General features: G+C 38.7%; 1 protein-coding gene across 8 annotated transcripts in view; it reads left to right on the top strand.

The window, feature by feature from the left end:
- The window catches only part of OSBPL9 (oxysterol binding protein like 9), a 164466-nt gene that overhangs the window by 95849 nt on the left and 48046 nt on the right, over positions 1-20571 (top strand). Inside the window, exon 1 of one of the 8 annotated variants that reach the window (XM_006043745.4) lies at positions 12257-12430. The exons of 6 other annotated variants lie outside the window; for them this stretch is intronic. In XM_006043745.4, coding sequence (XP_006043807.1) covers positions 12404-12430 — 27 coding nt within the window. In that variant the 5' untranslated portion in view covers positions 12257-12403. Of the gene's footprint in view, positions 1-12256; positions 12560-20571 lie in introns of those variants that run through there. One more of the 8 variants, XM_025289473.2, reaches the window with a different exon arrangement.

Genomic DNA, 20571 nt, shown 5'->3' with positions numbered 1-20571 from the left:
CCTCCATGAGTTAGGGACTCATGAAGTGCTCATCCAAATGGGTGTTGGAGAAGGTATTTATATGTCTTCCTTTTTCAGTGAACTTTAATTTAGCTATTAAATTATACTGCTGTGGCCTTGTCATTACTAAAAGCTTCACTATCTCCAAAATACTGAATTTAAAAGTGTTTTCTATTTGTCCACAGTTTTCTTACTTCATCCCCTTCTAGCACTTTACTTCTTCTGGACTTTTCTTCTCTCATTTTGGTCTGAGCTCTACTTCTCCATTTTTCCTGGCCATTTCACACCTTCCTAGTTTTGCTTATCTCACTCCCCCATGTAGATATGATGGTCTGTTTCTTCAACGTAGATTTTGGTATTACCCTTAAAATCTCTTGTCCCTGGATATTTTGCACTGTTAAAACAGCTGTGAAAAGAAGAGAAGCAAAAGGCAAAGGAGAAAAGGAAAGACATACCCATTTGAATGCAGAGTTCCAAAGAATAGCAAGGAGAGATAAGAAAGGCTTCCTCAGTGATCAATGAAAAGAAATAGAGGAAAACAGTAGAATGGGAAACACTAGAGATCTCTTCAAGAAAATTAGAGATATCAAGGGAACATTTCATGCAAAGAGGGGCACAATAAAGAACAGAAATGGTATGGACCTAACAGAAGCAGAAGATATTAAGAGGTGGCAAGAATACATGGAAGAAGTGGACAAAAAAAGATCTTCATGACCCAGATAATCATGATAGTGTGATCATTCACCTAGAGCCAGACATCCTGGAATGTGAAGTCAAGTGGGCCTTAGAAAGCATCACCACAAACAAAGCTAGTGGAGGTGATGGAATTCCAACTGAGGTATTTCAAATCCTAAAAGATGATGTTGTGAAAGTGCTGCACTCAATATGCCAGCAAATTTGGAAGACTCGGCAGTGGCCATATGACTGGAAAAGGTCAGTTTTCGTTCCAATCCCAAAGAAAGGCAATGCCAAAGAATGCTCAAACTACTGCACAATTGCACTCATCTTACATGCTAGCAAACTAATGCTCAAAATTCTCCAAGCCAGGCTTCAGCAATACATGAACCATGAACCTCCAGATGTTCAAACTGTATTTAGAAAAGGCAGCGGAACCAGAGATCAAATTGCCAACATCCGTTGGATCATCGAAAAAGTGAGAGTTCCAGAAAAACATCTATTTCTGCTTTATTGACTATGCCTAAGCCTTTGACTGTGTGGATCACATCAAACTGTGGAAAATTCTGAAAGAGATGGGAATACCAGACCACCTGACCTGCTTCCTGAGAAATCTGTATGCAGGTCAGGAAGCAACAGGACATGGAACAACAGACTGGTTCCAAATAGGAAAAGGAGTACGTCAAGGCTGTATATTGTCACCCTGCTTATTTAACTTCTATGCAGAGTACATCATGAGAAATGCTGGACTGAATGAAACATAAGGTGGAATCAAGATTGCCGGGAGAAATATCAGTAACCTCAGATATGCAGATGACACCACCCTTATGGCAGAAAAGTGAAGAAGAGAAGAGCCTTCTTCATGAAGGCTCTTGATGAAAGTGCCTTCAAAGAGCCTCTTGATGAAAGTGAAAGAGGAGAGTGAAAAAGTAGGCTTAAAGCACAACATTGAGAAAACTAAGATCATGGCATCCGGTCCCATCACTTCATGGCAAATAGAGGGGGAAATAATGGAAACAGTGACATTTTAATTTGGGGGCCTCCAAACTTACTGCAGATGGTGACTGCAGCTGTGAAATTTTAAAAGACGCTTGCTCCTTGGAAGAATAGTTACAACCAACCTAGATGGCATATTCAAAATCAGAGACATTACTTTGCCAACAAAGGTCCGTTTAGTCAAAGCTATGGTTTTTCCAGTAGTCATGTATGGATTTGAGAGTTGAACTATAAAGAAAACTGAGCACCGAAAAATTGATGCTTTTGAACTGTGGTGTTAGAGAACACTCTTGGAGAGTCCCTTGGACTGCAAGGAGATCCAACCAGTCCATCCTAAGGGAAATCAGTCCTGAATATTCATTGGAAGGACTGATGCAGAAGCTGAAACTCCAATACTTTGGCCACCTGATGCGAAGAACTGACCTATTTGAATAGACCCTGATGCTGGGAAGGATTGAGGGCAGAAGGAGAAGGGGACGACAGAGGATGAGATGGTTGGATGGCATCACCAACTGGATGGACATGAGTTTGAGTAAACTCCAGGAATTGGTGATGAGCAGGGAGCCCAGTCATGCTGTAGTACATGGGGTCGCAAAGAGTCGAAGACGACTGAGCGACTGAACTGAAGTGATGCCATTCTGATTTCTATTCCCCAGTGCCCCCAGCTGTTATATTTCTCTGCTTCTATTTGGAGGTCACAAAATCAGGATGGCTTTATCTGTCACTTTAAATTTTGTCTAACTTTAATCAAATTTCTATAAATATTTGTCGTTTTATTCATTTCTTTTTGATTGCCAGTTAAATTCCCACAGTGGGTCTTTTTAAAATTACTGTTTAGTATCTAATATAGTCCACTCCCTTCTTATAGAAAAGATCTCACTACTTCTTCAATAGTTATAAGTGACTGCACCTAATTTTTTCTTTCTATGCTTTGCATGTTTCAAAGCAAAAAAATATTCTCTCTTTCAAGTTAATAATATCCCCATAATCTTGACTACATGATAGTTCCTTTAGACTATGACCTTATTTACCCTCCAGCAGTCCCCACTATTTCCATGAATTCAGTTGAAACTTCTGTGTAGATGACTTTCTTCCCTTCCCCCATCTTTATATCTCTTTTGCTGTTTAGCTTCTCCCTTAAGTCCTCAATTCTTTCCTTGTGGATTTTGCCTAGTAGATATCTTCTGAAATTCAACCTCAACAAGGCTAAAAGTGTCTTATCAGCTCTTTTCTCCTCAAATCCATCTCTTTATCCATTTTTTATGTTTCTTAATATCCACATTATAGTCCGATCCATTGAGGTTTGAAAGTTGAGGTTTTTTCAGGTAATAACTTCTAACTTGCCAAGCCTGGGGACTTTTTTTCTTCTTTTTTTCCTCTCCTCTCTTTTTAATAGAATTACTTACACTCCTGTGCTCACGTTGACTATCATTTTTCTTACATCTGACTAACTCTGTTTCTAGTGCCCTCCTAATATTCCTGAATCTATTCCTTTCTTCATCCTATGAACTTAACATCTGTAATTAATGATCTTAAGGCCTCCGTAACTGTGAGAAACCTTTAGTGGTTTGCATTTGCCTGTAGAATGAAATGAAAATTCTTTTTAAGGGATTTCACTATCTGTTCGATTATATCCCACCCTAAATTTCTACCGCCTGTCCCTGCATGTACTTGATGCTCTATGTAGAAATCATCCCTGGTTCCATTCTGTGTAATCTGTCTTTTAAACCTCTTTTAAACTACCTGATCTTTAGAAAGTGAAAGTGAAAGCCGCTCAGTTGTGTCAGACTCTTTGTGACCCATGGACTGTACAATCTGTGGAATTCTCCAGGCCAGAATACTGGAGTGAGTATCTTTTCCCTTCTCCTTAAAGGTATATATAAAACCTTAATAAAGTAGTTGTGCTAAGGTATTATCATATCTCCAACATATTATTACTTTTGAGATGGTGGAGTGGGTTGCCATTGCCTTCTCCAGTGCATGAAAGTGAAAAGTAAAAGTGAAGTCACTCAGTTGTGTCCAACTCCTAGTGACCCCATGGACTGCAGCCCACCAGGCTCCTCCGTCCATGGGATTTGCCAGGCAAGAGTACTGGAGTGGGTTGCCATTGCCTTCTCCTTTGAGATGGAAGGTATTCATAAATATTTATTCTGTTTTTCCTTCCATTCTGATTAATGAAAATTCATCTGGAGGATCCCTTGTAGCTTCTCTCTTTCCTTCTATCTTTCCTTTGTTCTTTTCTTTTAGTATTGGTCCTGTTGTTTTGTGGGTAACTGTGATTTACAATTAGGATAGTCTGAGGATGGAAGAAGACAACTGAAGCCTCTCTCCTTTCGACACCTATGTTGAATTTCCAATAGTTACTCTAAACTTGTATTTAGGTTGTGGTATCTTTTCATGTATTTGCAGCCAACTTCACTCCTTGAGAGAGGCCGGAGGGGCTGCTAAGCTTCTTAATTCCATCTTTTTAGCTGGTTAAGAGGCATTTAGTAGACATCTGATGACACTAATTAATGAAAGCAAGCATTTCAATTCTTTATTTACCCTTGTAAGCTTTAGTACCGACTAAATGCTGAGAGATTCCTAAGCAAATGATTGATCATGGAATAAGATTTAAGATGTTATATCCTGTATGTTTTGCAGTATCTATCCTAATTTATGTAATGTATTATGAATTATAGCAACAGGTCTGGATATCATACAGTTTTAAAAGTTTTACTTGAGTAAATGGACCCATTAAAAAAAAAAAAACTTTTGCAAGAAAAAACTCTTGAACCCCAGTGTTTAAAATAAAATATCATAGTTTTATTTAATGTGGGCAAGCGTAAATCTATATCAACTTATTAAGTTTAAAATCTTACAGAAGTAACCATGCATTTAAATGAAAATTGCAAGTTAAATACAAATAAAACACAAAGCAATAAAATCTAAATTAACGTTAAGTTAATGTGCTGAATGATACTGCCTTGCTTAAAGTGGTTCACTACTTTGAACATGAATATGATACTGTAAGGAATAGATTCTTTTTCAATTTGGCATGCATACACTATTGTGTGGAATGTGATAACTGTAATCTCTCCACATTTCTGTGTTCTGACTACTGGAAAACCTTCATTTGCACAGCATGTGTCATGAGGTCTTTGACTTTGACTTCACACTTACGTCATTTTCATGGTCAAGGCTCTTCTATGGCAAGTGATAGTTTTTGGTACCAGCTTGATGATACTTGGCAATGAAGTAACTTGTTAGCACTTGAATTTGATGTTGTTACTGCTGATTCAGTGTGTGGTTATACTAATTTTTATAGGTTATCAGAAACTAAAACACAGAAGATTGAGATATAGAGACTTGTTTAGACCCCAATTTGAATACACTAATGTAGATGTTTGAATAGTATAAGACCTTTATAGGTTTTCTGGTGGCTCATTGGTAAAGAATCCCTGCAATGCAGGAGACCTGGGTTTGATCCCTGGGTCAGGAAGATCTCCTGGAAAAGGGAATGGCTACCCACTTCATTATTCTTGCTTGGAGAATTTAGTGGACAGAGGAACCTGGTGGGCTACAGTTCGTGGCATAACAAAGAGTTGGACACGACTGAGCGACTTAACACTTTTAACTTTTCATAGATCTTTAAGTTTTTGGCTTCTATGCTATAAATGAGTTGATATTTTTAAAAATTTTATACTGAATGGTTTCTGTGATTATAATTTGAGTCATGAAATTGGCTATACTTGTCCTTGTCTGTGTAAGTTTCTGTAGGCCACTGTAGACTGTATCTTAGGTGGTTATCAAATTGGAATTTCATTGCTACTGACTTGTAATCTTTTAATTTTTGCCCTTTCCTATTTGTTCACTATATATTGGCTTTGATCTCAAGTCTGTAGAGAAAAAGGACATGATATCTATAAGAATATGGCTGAGGGGAATAGTGAGGGCTGGTAGAAATCTCACCAGAAATGCTATTGAATCTGTAAGTAAAACATCATTTTATATATAAAAGAGATGTGATAGAATTCAGATTGCAATTTGTTATTGAGGCCAGAAAAACAATAGAACCATTCTGAAGCATTTTTTCAAACCTAGATACTTTGGTATGATAATTATATACATACATGCTAATTTAGTATTTAAGATGCAATTTAGGATAGTTGAACTAATTATTAGTATTAGTTAGCTTGAGTCTACCCTCTTTTCTATAATAGCTATGTGTCTAGTTGGGTAGTTAAGATTAGTAGAAATCTCCTGAGTATTTTTCTTTTTTAAAATATTAAAAAAATTTTTTATTTATTATCTTTGACTGTGCTGGTCTTCATTGCTGCACAGGCTTTTCTCTAGTTGCAACAATTGGGGGCTGCTTTCTAGTTGCGGTGTTCGGGCTTTTCATTGTGGTGGCTTCTCTTATTATGGAGCACTGGCTCTAGAGCGTATGGGCTTCAGTGGTTGTGGCTCTAGAGCACAGGCTCAATAATTGTGGCACATGGGCTAAGTTCTGTGACCTCTGGGATCCTCCTGGACCAGGGATCAAACCCATGTCTCCTGCATTGGCAGGCAGATTCTTTACCACTAGCCACTAGGGAAGCCCTTGTGTATTTTTCTTGAGTGTTAAGCTATTTTACTGAAGATTAGCTTTTGGAACATCTATTTCGATTTCTTAGTATAAAATACTGACCACATGAACATAATAACTATCACTGTACATTTCCCTTGGCCTCATTAGATTTTATTTTTGTGTCATGTAGAAAAATACATCTGTTTTGTTTTTCTCCCTTGAAGCCCTTTGTTTCCCAAAGGAAATGATTGCAATATAGATATGTCACTTTTTCCACAGGTAAAATGGTATGTAGAGGTAGCCAGGTACTTGGGGCTCCTACAACAAAGGAAAATTCCTCTAAGGAATGTTGCCAACATTGTTGCTGTTACTGAGGGTAGAGGAATTTCTGGCTCCTAAATTGGAATTTAGGATTCAAGGATTCATTTTTTAATAATAAACTTTGTTGTAATAGTGGTGGCCCATCTTATCTTGAACTCTTGGGAAACAACTAAAAACAAACGGTCCAGTTATTGTAGATGCTAAAGATTGTTCCTTTAAGTGCCAGAAATTTATTTTAATTGTGGTTTTATGAAAATCTTTTAGAACTTATATTTTACTGCCTTCTCTTTATAGAAATAAAGTTTAAAAATAAAAAAAAAAGCTCAATTCAGAACATACAGAGAATACAGAAAAGTTATTTATTTCATAAATATTTATCAGACAATGTGTTCAGTGCACTGTATTAGTTGTGGAGGATGTAATTGTGAATAAATGACATACTGTCCTTGTCTTTACTGAGCTCAGTCTGGTATAAAAAAGAAAATATAAATCATGAGAAGTGAATTTTTAAAAAACTATAATAATGTCATAAGTCATGCTTCCAAAAATGTTTTAGCTTATATATTAATAGAAGTATGTAAAATAAAAGCAATAGTTTTTCTTACACCCTTTCTTTAGAGAAAAAACATGGAGTTCCAACTTGTTAATGTCCTAATTCTCATGTAAAGTTAGTATGCCTAAAAGCCTGGAGCATTTAAAGTGAAGAGCAATCACAGAATACAGAGACATTTTATCCATCTTGTGGCAGGAAGCTCTGTCTGTACTTTTAACCAATTTTGGCAACTCACATGGTTTTAGTGGAATCAGAACTTTCAGAAAAGTTAAGTGGCCAGTGTAGAATTTAGCTATAAAAATAGGGGCAATAGCACCTTTCTCCTATAATTTAAAAAGTGAATGGTACTAAAAGGCTCATATAGAAAAACATTGTCCTTCTATTGCAGGAAGGGGGATCCCTTCCAGGGCCCGAAACTGGTCTCTTGTCTAACACTTGGAAATGAATTGTCCGAGGAGACACATCTGCTGACAAAGCAAGAGATTTTATTGGGAAAGGGTACCCGGGTGGAGAGCAGTAGGGTAAGGAACCCCAGGAGAACAGCTCTGTCACATGGCTTGCAGTCTTGGGTTTTATGGTGATGGTAGTTTCTGGGTTGTCTTTAGCCAATCATTCTGACTCAGAGTCCTTCCTGGTGGCGCATGCCTTGTTCAGCCAAGATGAATGCCAGAGAGAAGGATTCTGGGAAGTGGTCAGACTTGTGGTTTCTCCTTTTGACCTTTCCTGAACTCTTCCAGTTGGTGGAGGCTTATTAGTTCCCTGTTTCTTACCAGGACCTCCTGTTGTAAAACAACTCATGCAAATGGTTACTATGGTGCCTGGGCAGTTTGAATCAGTGTGCTTCCCCTAACACTTCTGCCCCTCTGCTTTCTCTGTTCTGCTTGTTAGACTACCCATTTTCAACCTTTTTTGCTGTTTATACTGCTCTTTTTGTAATGTACCTAGCATTTCATTCATTCAGTAGACATTTATTAAGCACCTAGTACATGCCAGTCTCTGTGTGAGAAGATACTAAAGATACAGGGATGATTAGGGCAGTATACTATCAAGAGCCACTGTGGGGTTGTTTAGAGGGTATTCATTCCTAAATCTGAACCAAAGATTTTTTTGTTTGATGATGCATTGAGACCATCTTATCTGTCTCCTATGAAACCTATATGTGGGTCAAGAAGCAACAGTTAGAATCCTGTATGGAACAACTGACTGGTTCAGGATTGGGAAAGGAGTACAACAAGGCTGTTTATTGTCGCCCGGTTTATTTAACTTATATGCAGAGTACATCATGTGAAATGCCAGACTTGATTAGTTATAAATTGGAATCAAGATTGCGGATATCAACAACCTCAGATAATGTGGATGATACCACTCTAATAGCAGAAAGTGAAAAGGAACTAGAGAGCCTCTTGATGAGGGGTGAAGGAGGAAAGTGAAAAAGCTGGCTTAAAACTCAATATAGAAAAACTAAGATCATGGCATCCGGTCCCATCACTTCGCAAATAGAAGGGGAAAAGGTGGCAGCAGTGACAGATTTCATTTTCTTGGTCTCTAAAATCTGGTGGATGGTGACTGCAGCCATGAAATTAGAGGATGATTGCTTCTTGGCAAGAAAGCTATGACAAACCTAGACAGTGTGCTAAAAAGCAAAGACATCACCTTACTTACAAAAGTCCATATAGTCAAAGCTATGGTCTTTCCAGTTGTCATGTACGGATGTGAGAACTGGACACACAAAGAAGGCAGAGTGCCGAAGAATTAATGCTTTAAAACTGTGGTGCTGGAGAAGACTATTGAGAGTCCCTTGGACAGCAAGGAGATCAAACTAGTGAATCTTAAAGGAAATCAGCCCTGAATACTCTTTGGAAAGACTGATGCTAAAGCTGAAGCTCCGGTACTTTGGCCACCTGATGCTAACAGCTGACTCATTGGAAAAGACCCTGATGCTGGGAAAGATTGAAGGCAGAAGAGGAGGGTGACAGAGGATAAGATGGCTGGATAGCATCACTGATTCAGTGGATATGAACTTGGGCAAACTCCAGAAGATGGTGAGGGACAGGGTAGCCTGGCATGTTACAGTTCGTGGGGTGGGTGAAACATCAGACATGACTTGGCGACTGAACAACAGCATTGCCATTATACCAGTCTTAGACACTGAAGTCTATCAAAAATAAACAAACCCAATTTATAATTGGGTCCACTAAATTTATACTAGGATTTAATTTTTATAGTACACTGTCAAAAATGATAGTGCTTTAGATTTTGAAGTTCTTGACTCTTTGATGATGATAATGATGGTGGTGGTGGTGATAGAAGATTTGGAGGACACAGACACGATCTGATACTTTGGTATATACTGTTAAATGCAAAGTCTTTAATGACCCTATGGATCTTTCTGTCTTGTTGGGGAGATAATAAGAACACATGAAAAGCACATGAAAGAACTGGTAAGCAAGAATTACATAAATTAATAGTTTGTCTCTTATAGGGTCAAATAGTGTAATTTATAAACAGATTTAGAGATATAGGCTTTTTTTTTTGCCTTGACCTGGAGAACTGTTTGATCAGCCAGTATTGAATTAAAGTCCTTTGAGCTTCTCTGGCACAAAATTAACTGCTAGAAAAGCAGATATGAAAGGAAAAAAATGTAAAGGGTATTAGTGAAGGTTGTTAGACACTGACCTTAACCTTGTCCCTCTGGCAAAATTAATGTATTTTTATCCATCACTGCTTATAGTTTTATTGATGTTTATCATTTTTCAGACTGTTAACAGAGGAACTTCATTATTGAGCACCCAATATGTGCCAGGCATTTGGCTAAATATTGAGGCTATGATGAACAAAATCGGATAGATCCTTACCTCTTTACCTCTTACAGTCTAGTGATGAACGTAAACATTAAATAAAGAATTATGCAAATAGAAAACAGAGCCATGGTTGGCAGGATTGACTGCTTGAGGGGCACAAGGGAAATTTTGGGATAATGGAAATGTTCTATGTCTTAATTGTGGTGGTCGCTGCATTTGTGCATATGTTTATCAAAATACATTGAACTCTGTACATCTAAAAAGGATACATTTAATGTTATGTAAATTGTAACAGTATGTTTGTTTAAAAAATACTCAAATACATGTAAAATTATAGCCGTAATAAGTTTTACAAAGGAGTGTTGCATGGGCTATGAGAATGTAAAATAGAAAGAATTCACATAGGCAGAGAGGAAATGATAAGTAGAAGTAAATGAAGGATGGGGATTGGTTTCATGGGGACAGTGTAAAAGGCAGAAATAACCACAAGGCCCACGTGCCAAGTCCCTGAGGTTAGAAGATCCATGGCAAATTGAAAGAACTTGAAAAAGGCCATTGTGTGGAGTGCAGAAAATGAGGGAGTAGGTGTAAGACGGAGTTATGGACAGGTAGGGCTAAACCTTGCACACTATTGATGAATACTCCGTTGTATTCATCAATACAACGTATTCATCAATACAATATGTTGTATTCAGGGTAAGCAGTTGAAGTTCTTTAATGGGGTCAGGTTGGGAACGCTGGGCCGGAGGAAGCACAAGCTGGAGTCAAGGTTGCCGGGAGAAATATCAATAACTTCAGATATGCAGATGACACCACCCTTATGGTAGAAAGTGAAGAACTAAAGAGCCTCTTGATGAAAGTGAAAGAGGAGAGTGAAAAAGTTGGCTTAAAGCGCAACATTCAGAAAACGAAGATCATGGCATCTGGTCCCATCACTTCATGGCAAATAGATGGGGAAACAGTGGAAGACTTTATTTTGGGGGCTCCAGAATCACTGCAGATGGTGACTGCAGCCATGAAATTAAGATGCTTACTTCTTGGAAGTAAAGTTATGACCAACCTAGACAGCATATTCAAAAGCAGAGACGTTACTTTGCCAACAAAGGTCCGTCTAGTCAAAGCTATGGTTTTTGCAGTAGTCATGTATGGACGTGAGAGTTGGAATATAAAGAAAGCTGACGCCAAAGAATGGATGCTTTTGAACTGTGGTGTTGGAGAAGACTCTTGAGAGTCCCTTGGACTGCAGGGAGATCAAACCAGTCAATCCTAAAGGAAATCAGTCCTCAACAGTCATTGGAAGGACTGATGCTGAAGCTCCAGTACTTTGGCCACCTGATGCGAAGAACTGATTCGCTGGGAAAGACTGAAGGCCAGAGGAGAAAGGGATGACAGAGGATGAGATGGTTGGATGGCATCACTGACTGGATGGACATGAGTTTGAGTAAGCTCTAGGAGTTGGTGATGGGCAGGGAATCCTGGCGTGAAGTCCATGGAGTCGCAGAATCGTACAGGACTGAGCACCGGAACTGAAATAACCATAATGAAAAAATAGTAAGAGCAGAAGGCAGTTGCCCTCCAGATCAGTAACTCAGTAATTTATTCGTGTCTGTGATTTCCTGGTTTGGATGAATTTTTGTTCAGGTCCCCTAAGCCCAAGAAGTTATGTCATTTGGATTCCCAAAGTATTTTCACAAACCACCTACATTCCTTATGGAGCTGTGGCACAGCAGCAAGCCCATGTTTCCCTGAATTAATAAAACAGGCACCGCTGCTATTGTTTATTGATATAGTATCCCCCCCTCCCCTCACGCCCTTCCCCGCCTCGCGACACAAACAACTTTCCGGAAGTAAGAAAAAGCAGTCATCCAGATGAAATTTGGCTCCACAGCTGCCAAAATAGTGGATGTCGAGCTAGACGCGAGTGGGTTTAGGTGTTTGCGTCTATGACCGGGTCTTTCCCAGTCGCCACCCTACGGGAACCTTCGGGGCCGAAGCCCCGAAGCCTAGCTGAGCTCCCTTGAGCCTCGAGCTCCCTTTCCTGGGGGCAGCAATTGGCGTGGTGGGGCAGCCGCGAGTCCCGAGGAATAGGTCCGGGCGCGGCAGACGGCCAGAGCCCCGAGGTGAGCCCTGGGCTGCGCGAGGCGGTGGGAGGGCTGGGGAGCCAGGCCGTCCAAATGCCCGGCCGCCGCGGCCGGCCCCTCTCGCCTCTCCACCCCAAAATTGGCCTAACCGCCAATCTTCGGCCGCTCACCTCCTTTACCGCAGGTGACCCGTGGCCAATCGCCAGGGGTCTCTTTGCCAGGAGTCGTCAGAGTCAGCCAATCGGTGCGGTCCCTCGGTCGGGGCGGGGCAGGGGTAGCGAGTGAGGGGCTGTCCCGCGGGAAAGGCAGAACCTGAAGAGACCAACTGATCCGCATCCGTGATTCGGCGGAGGGGGGCGAAGAGGGGTGCTCGGAAGCAGCCCTCGGCTCCCTCCCCTGGAGGCAGAGAGGGCGGGGGCCTTGGCGAATGGCTTTCTTGGTGGCCACTTGCGGAGTGAGTAGACCCGGAGGGTCTGGGAGAGGGGCCGGCTCCCACCCCTGAGTTCCCAGGGACCCTGCTGCTTGCCCAGGCCGTGGGCGCGAGTGTGCTTCTCTCCCTGCCTCCATCCCGTCGCCCCCTGGGGTGAGTAGGACGATGTGGCCGTCCGGGCCCTCTCTTCCGTGAGACTCTCCTCACTTCCTCGGCCGAGATGGTTGGAGGCTGGGACTAGGGGCCTTCTGAAACCCGGAGAGGTCATTCGCCTCCAACCAAACCAGTCTGGAGAGAATCGTTTCCCCCTTTTCGATTCATTTTTGTGAAACTCTAGTCTTCTTTCGGAAGCTATCTCAAGGTACTGAACACAAAAGTTAGACTTTCTCTTAATGTGAAAGTTTAATTTTGACCAGTTGCCCGATAATAGAATTTCCTGTTGCTGGCCAAACATTTTTTGTTGTTTTATTTTTGGCTGTGTTCTTGCCTTGGCCAATGTTTTTGTGTGTAATAATTATGGGTGCTGTTATTTGTGAGTATGTGTGTGTTGGGAAGGGGAAGTGGTTTTATGTTTTTGGGGGTAGTTTGTGGAAAAAATAGTGAAAACTTTGGAATAGTTTTATGGGGTTCACTTAAAAACTGGAGGGAAAAGTTTAGGTTCTCAGTATGCTTGGTTATGGAAAGTTGACTATAAGCAATGGACTAGGAAGCATGTATGAATCATACTTTTATTGCATCATTCCTACTATATTTAAGTGTTTTTGATATGAAAGAGTAAGAGATGTATTGATTCAGAAAATGTCTGTTTGCCGATTTGAAGTTAACATTTGGCTTTACTTGTTGATTAAACTGTGTACTTTTAGCTGTATTCAGGAAATCAAAAACAAATCAAGGAATTCTTTCTCCTAGTATTGAGTTAAGAAAGTGGGAGAGATCTTAGAATAGTAGTTGCAGTTTTAAGAATTCTTGTAGTGAACTTTTAAGTTGGGAATTCTCATCCACCGTGAATCATCTCTCAGAACATTTCCTTTTTTGAGCTGAGTTTGTGATAAAGCCCTTTAATAAATAATGTTAACATCTTTCATTTACTTTTAATTTTTTTTTAATTTCACTTTTTATGTACCCCAGCACCTTAAAATACCATGCTACCTTTCCTATTTTAGGAAAGATAAAAACCACTAAAAATCAGACTTTCAGTCTGGAGAGCTTACCTGGGAAATTAGAAAGATAACAGAGAAGCTGGATCTATTTTCAAAATGTTCTGAGTTTGATTTTTACAAAGATGACATTTTACTTGAAGTACCCCTCAATAAACACTAGGTTGCAATGGCTGTTGGTCACATTCATTTTGATATTTCCAAAGTCTTAGGTGGTGGTCTTTTTTCCTTTAGTGTGGAAAGATTGGTAATAATCTAACCACTGAGCCATCCCCAGTTGTTAAGTTTGGTTCAGGCCGTAAAGAGCATTGTGATACAACCATATTCTGCTGATTGGAAAATCAGGCAGTTGCATAGTTTGTAGTTTTTTGCTTGAGAAAGAGGATACCAGGCTTTTATTTTAAAAAGGAAATTCTGAGATGTCCCCTGGGATATGTTGAGTTCTGTCAGTATCTGAGAACTGTTGTTTATTGGGATTCTATAGAAAAAGACAGTTTTTTATGGATACTGTAATGTACTTGGCCTAAGATTATATTTGTACTATTTGTACTAAAGCTTCCCTTGTAGCTCAGTCGGTGGAGAGGGAAATGGCAACCCACTCCAGTGTCCTTACCTGGAGAATCCATGGACAGAGGAGCCTGGCAGGCCACAGCCCATGGGATCGGAAGAGTTGGACATGACTTAGTGACTAAACCACCACGAGATTATATTTAGGAAGATTTTCCAGTAGATGTTTAAGCAAAGATTATGTTTGAAAGAATAATTCTTAGGTTGAAAATGTGCTTAAGCCAAGTACCTCTCCCTAAATATTTTAGTTAATTGAAGTTCCACCACAAACAGGCAATTAGTCATTTAAAGCCATTTTCCATCTCCCTTATTTTCCATGTCCAGTTAGTTACTAGATCCTGTTTAATCTGCTTTAGAAATAGCTCTTGGGTTTATCCTTTTTTTTTTTTTTCCTCCCACATAACTGTTTTAATTCAGGCCCTCATCATCTCTCACCTAAACTTGCACAAAATTTAACTAGTCTCCCTGTCACTAGACTCCCTCTGTCCATATTCTTTTCCACAATTAGATCCCACTGAGTCACAGCTGTGCTTAAAAGTCTGTTTTGGCTCCCCCTTGCCCAAGCCCAGCTGCTGAGAATGTTCTTTAAGGCCCTTCACAACTTGGTGATAATTATCACTCTTGGTGTGGACTCAGCTGCAGGCATCCTACCCAGGGCATCTACTGTAGCATTATGAACTCTTACGTGTTTGGAACATGACATAGCCTCTCATAGCTCTTTGCACAGTCACTGCCTTTCCCTCTTGATTAAAATTACAGTTGCTTAGAATTCAATCCAGTGCTATATCGCTACTACTTTTGACATACAGTTTTTGTGTTACTTTTTCTTTGATGTCTTCCTTCCTTCAGGCAAAGCAAGTTAGGATTACTGTTGTCCTTCACGTGTTACTACAGCACTTTGTTCATACCTCTATGCTATAGATCTTTGTGCACGTATCTGGTTCTTGGATTAGACTCTAACCTTCTTTATTTCTGTAGGGCCTTTGTCCCTAGTCTAGTGCTTGGCACATGATCAAAATACTTGACTTAATCATGTCGTTAAGTGTACAAACCTTTGACTCATTGTACTGAAGCTTGGTTTATCTGTGTGAGTTAGAAAAATATTCCAAGTCACCAAGCTCCCTAATTGCTGCCACACCTGAGAGACAGGACTGCAGAAAACGTTAGAAACAACGTTACAAATGGTGAGTGGATTTCCAGGCAAAGGCCTACTTTTCCAAACTATGCGGCCTCTAATACAGTTGAAAGAACACTAGTAGTGGTACCAGTACAAGTTGGTTTTGTAGTAGTTAGTATCATAGGAAGAACAGCATGTTGCTGGCTAGGGAAGTCAGGGAGACTGCTTGGAAAGGGTGAAATCTGATCTCATTCCAGAAGATTAGGTAATGATTAATTGTATTTGCTATTTTATCTGTATTGTCCTTAACGAAGTCCTTTGAAGACATTGATAGCACCTGGCACATAACAGATCTTCAGTGAATATTTGTATTGCAGAGGAATGTTAATGGTTGCTGTGTGTGTTTTGGAGGGCAGGGGAGTTATTAATACTATAGGAGTTCATTTATTTCTAGAAACACCTTTAAGAACATTGCTTCTTTGCTATATTGACAGAGCAGCTAATTTTGTTTTTTTCTGAAATGTGCCATTTCAACCAAGGTATTCTGCTTACTCGGTTGTTTCTTTGCATTCTCTGCATTCCAGAGCATGTTTTTTAATCCGGTTACATTAATCTTCCTCACTCAGTTTCAGGGTTACACTAAATTTTTGCTTGTGTTTTGACTTTTTTTTTATCCTACGGTAGAGGACCCAACTGCAGTTAGAACCTTTAAGTTCTTATTGTCTTTGTTTAAATGAAGTTAACTTTTTTTTTAAAGCCAGTAAACAGACCCTTGGTTTTTCCAGTATGGTGAGCTGTTCACTCACCTGATGAATATGGTTATTTACTTGGAGATACTGGCTTCACAGACTCTTAGAACTGGAAAGGATCTTAAAGTTTTAATTCAGCCTCTATGTATTTATAAAATGGAGAAAACAGTTTCAGAGAAGCCAGGTGACTTGCCCAAGTTCACCCAGTTAGAGACTAGACTAATAGGACTACCATCTATGGTTTTTGCTCTTCTGTTAGCTCTAGAGAGAACTGGGATGCTGCTCTGATGCTTGTGTTCATTCATTGCTTGCCTCAATCTCCTAAGTCCCAGTCATTTTTCCAATTCAGACACTGATTTTGCACTTTCAGTTCAGCATCTGCATCTGAAAAATATCTTACATACTTCTCCAAGAGAATATTGTTCGTTATTTCACCTCCTTGTGCTTTTCAGCCTCTCTTTGTGCTTATACTTGCTCCTAAGTCTGGAAAGATGGCTTTTCTGGTTACTCCAGTTTCCTGCAAATTCATTCTCTTTGCTTCTCTCTCTGTCCCAGGAGGCTGACCTTCACAGCCTGTGTTACCTAGAGTCCTTTTTACCTTCTGGCTTCTCGTAGGGTTTAGCCAATGGAAGGACAAAAGATGGAAGGAAAAAAAGAACCTTTGGGGGTATTTATTCCTCTTGCTCTCTCTCTGCTTTGATGAATTTGTGGCAGTGGCTGTGTCCTACAGCTGGTGTCCCTTGAGCCTGCTCGGAGCTACATTGTTTCCCTCCTTGTTCCATCAGTCTTGGCTGCTGATCCTGATTCCTGGGTACCTTAGCATCCCTTGCTAGTTTACTTAACCCTGCCCTCATTTCTCTTCTAAAGAAAAGTTCACACATTCCATCTATTTATAATGTTTCCCACCCTTGCTCACTGCTGTTAATAATTTCCCCCTCCTCATCTTTGTCCAAATCAAAGTGCTACCTCTGTGACACTTTTCTGACCCCCTTAACTTTCTCTCTTGAATTGCTTAGTACCTTTCTCATAATAATTTATCATGCTTGAAGCAGTTATTTGTAGACAGATGTTTATCTCCTACTACAGATTTCAAGCTATATCTGCTTCATCTTGGGGTGTCCAGAGCATCCAGCGCAGTGTCATAGTCATAAACACCCAGTGAATGAATCATTATTGTAATGCTGAATTCCAAACCCAGAGTAGTATGTATAAAACTATGTTCATGAGACTTGGCATGAGAGAATGAAGTTTTAGAAGTTTGTTTTAGTTATTATCATCTGGTCTTGCTTCTTGAACTCCCTGGTTGGTGTCTTTCCTATTTAATTTCTCTTCTCTTAAAAACTTTCAATTATTCTTAAAAGTTTTCAGCATCCATACTTATAATAAATTGTTTAGAATAGTTAGATGTTATTTGTGATTTTTTTAATGAGTACTCTGATTTATAATCTGCAAGAACATCTTTGATTGCTTTTTATGTTTAAATCCTAACAGGTTGACGCATTTCAGAATTCCTTAATTCATTAATTTACAAAAATTTTATTGAGCACTTGCTACAAACCAAGCACTATCCTGGGGGTACAGTGGAGAATAAAAAGAGTCTTGTCGTGTCAGACATATATTCTAGTCATATTTTAGACTTTTTTGATCGATTTCTGACAACAGGGTAATCAGGGTAATTTTGTATTGCACTTTTAACAGCCTTAGTAAAAACAACTTACTTCCTTCTGTTTGATGTTCACTGGCAGCTAAATCAGATATACAAAAACTGCTTCGGCATATGTAATTTTAAAGGAATTATCACCAAGCCAGTTACAGAATCGATTCATTCCAATTCAGGGTTATTTTTGTTCTATTTTGTTTGCTTGTTTTGCGTGAGAAATAAGCCATTTAGTACTGATTGTCTATTGGCCTGACTAGTTTATCATTTAACTTCCCTTGGTGGTTTTATTTCAGTTTGTTGTATTTTGCTATACAGAGAGATCAGTTTTGTTAAAGGAATACATTAGATTTTGTAGAAACATTTCATAATCACATTTCAACAAGTATTATGAATGATTATGAGAATTCTGTAGTTATTTGAAAACTTGAACTACTAAAGCATTCAGTTTTAAGAACTCATGTGTTGAACATGAATTTTTCCTCATTATATGTAGAGCAGATTTCCAGGAGACTTTCTGAAACTTCCATTTTTGGTGGGCCCTTGAAAATCATGAGAATTTGCTTTCCAAAATTCTGTGAAGCTCAGTGACAGGCAGTCATACGAGGTTGGAAAGGGGAAGAATGTATTTTTTGCATCCCATCCTAGTAAGCAACTCAGAGCTTATTTAAGATCCTGGAATGACTTAACCTATGACTTTTAATTTTAAGAAAGATATTGTCAGTAGCCTGACCAGCGATTAACATGTGAAAAATAAAGCTTTGACTAATTGCCAGCACCACATGGTCAAACAGTGCTTCATTAAGTGGACTTATATAGTAGATATTTTTGTTTTTTATGAGTTTACTTTCTTTAGTGTTGACTCATAATCATGGAATTGGCAGGAAGGATGTGGGAAAAAATTATGTATTCTGCTTTGTTTTACTGGCCATTTTTCTTGTTAGTGTGCGTGTGCATGCGTGGGTGCTAGTTTATACTTTATCTGTAAATAATGTTATAAGTTTGTTATGCTTTATTTTATTTGGCTTGAAAAGATGTATCTGAGCAGCTTTAGCGTTACCAAGTTTACTCTCTCAAGACATTTTAGGGTTTGATAATTTTAAAATAATAATGCTAATGATTTTGCAAGCTAAAAGAGTTATAACATTTTTGAAACATATTTATAACCAGTACAGTTTCTGAATACTTTTTACATAAAATTTTTGAGTTTACTAATTTTTTAAAAATCAGGCATCATGAATATATAAAGTAAAAATTAAGAAGTCTTTGTCTCAAATGCGCCTCTTTCTCAATCTCACTTCGTAGGTGTAACATCTGCTTCTTGTGTGTTTTATTTCAGACCTGTGTGTGTGTGAGAATAAAATAACTTTTCAAAAATATAACATCTTATTATTCATGTCTCTGTCTAGAATAAGGTAATCACTCAGCCAGTATTAATTGGCCTGAATTTTGATGTCTCTTTTATTTTTGTAATTTGCTTTCTACATTCAGAAGCTGTAAACTCATATTTCATTTAAACATTTTTTAAAGTAATTTGCTGCATTCTGAAATCTTGAGGCAATCTGTATGCCTCCCAGACATTTATATCTCTATAATGCTAGTTACCACCTTTATAGAGAGGGAGAACATATTGTTGTCCCAACTGGAGCACTTGGAGAGTGAAGGAGGCTGCTAATAATTTTGTTCAGACAACAGGCATAAAAAGAGACTCTCCCAGACAAACTGGAAAAGTGGTCACCCTGTTTATAAACTCCAGGTTTTTGTGTGTTCTATTTACTTTTGGTAGTAAGTTTTCATATGACTTTATTGAATAAATTGGGAGAGTCATTTGGAAAGACAAGGTATCAGTGATTTAAATAGAGGAAAATGGTACAAACCCAGACCTTTCTTGTGCAGTTGTTTGAGTAATCAAATCAATCACTTTATGGAATCAATATTAGTATTTTGTTATGTAAGTCAAAATGTTATATAACAGTGGTGGTATTAGATGAAGAGAGATCATGAAGAGTAAGCAGTTGTGCTAAGAGTTATGATAAAGCTAAGGAATTTTGACAAAGGTGTAGGTACCTGATTCCTATTTGACAAAGCAGCTCTTTTCTGTCCCAAGTATATGAGCAATTTAGACTTGTTGTGTTTGTTTTTTTTTAAGAGAAGTTATTTTCTTTGTAAATTTAAAGATAAAAATGTTTTTATTTTTCAAAGAACTAATGTATTTTCAAAATCTTTTATTTTATGGAAAAGAGTGATTCTTTATATTGTTTGACTCTTTGTTACCAAGGTAATAATTGAGCACAATTTACCTTTTGTGGTTCAGGCATAATACCTGATACTTTTCTGAACATCTCATATGGAATTTTGTTTCTGATCTGTTTTCCAAGACTGTATTTTAGCACTAGTTTTGTCTATTTCTCATACCTTTTTTATTACTACTATGTGTTTTCTTCAGAGTTCATCAGCTTACTGTTTATTTTCCTTTTTTTCAAGGAACGTTAAATACAGTTTAAGTTATGCTGGTATCCTTTTCTCGATTATACTTCTTTATTAGAGTTGCATATGTTTTGTGTATTACCTAGTTGTTAATTTATTTTGTTCTTAATCCATCAAATATTCGTTGAGAAACTTTTCTGTATGTTAGGCCTAGTTTAGGGTCTGGGAAACAGTGCTGAATCCTGGTTATTTTCAGCTCCACATTATGAAGAAGAAATAGAACACCAACTATTTTGCTACTTTATGTATATTCTTTCATCTCTCCAACAACCTTTAGAGGTTTATTTTTGTGTCCTTCCCTGGTAAGAAAATGGAGGTAGAGAAAGTAACTTGGCCAGATCATGTAGGTAATTAGGGAATCCCAGATTCAGGATTTAAAACTAGATCAGTCTGACTTTAGAGCTTGTGTTCATTTTGGATACACTAGGCTC

This window comes from Bubalus bubalis, chromosome 6 (genome assembly GCF_019923935.1).
Source record: "Bubalus bubalis isolate 160015118507 breed Murrah chromosome 6, NDDB_SH_1, whole genome shotgun sequence".
NCBI classification, from domain to species: Eukaryota; Metazoa; Chordata; class Mammalia; order Artiodactyla; family Bovidae; genus Bubalus; species Bubalus bubalis.
Note: the sequence above shows the minus strand (reverse complement) of the source record. Positions and strands in the feature narration are given on the sequence as shown.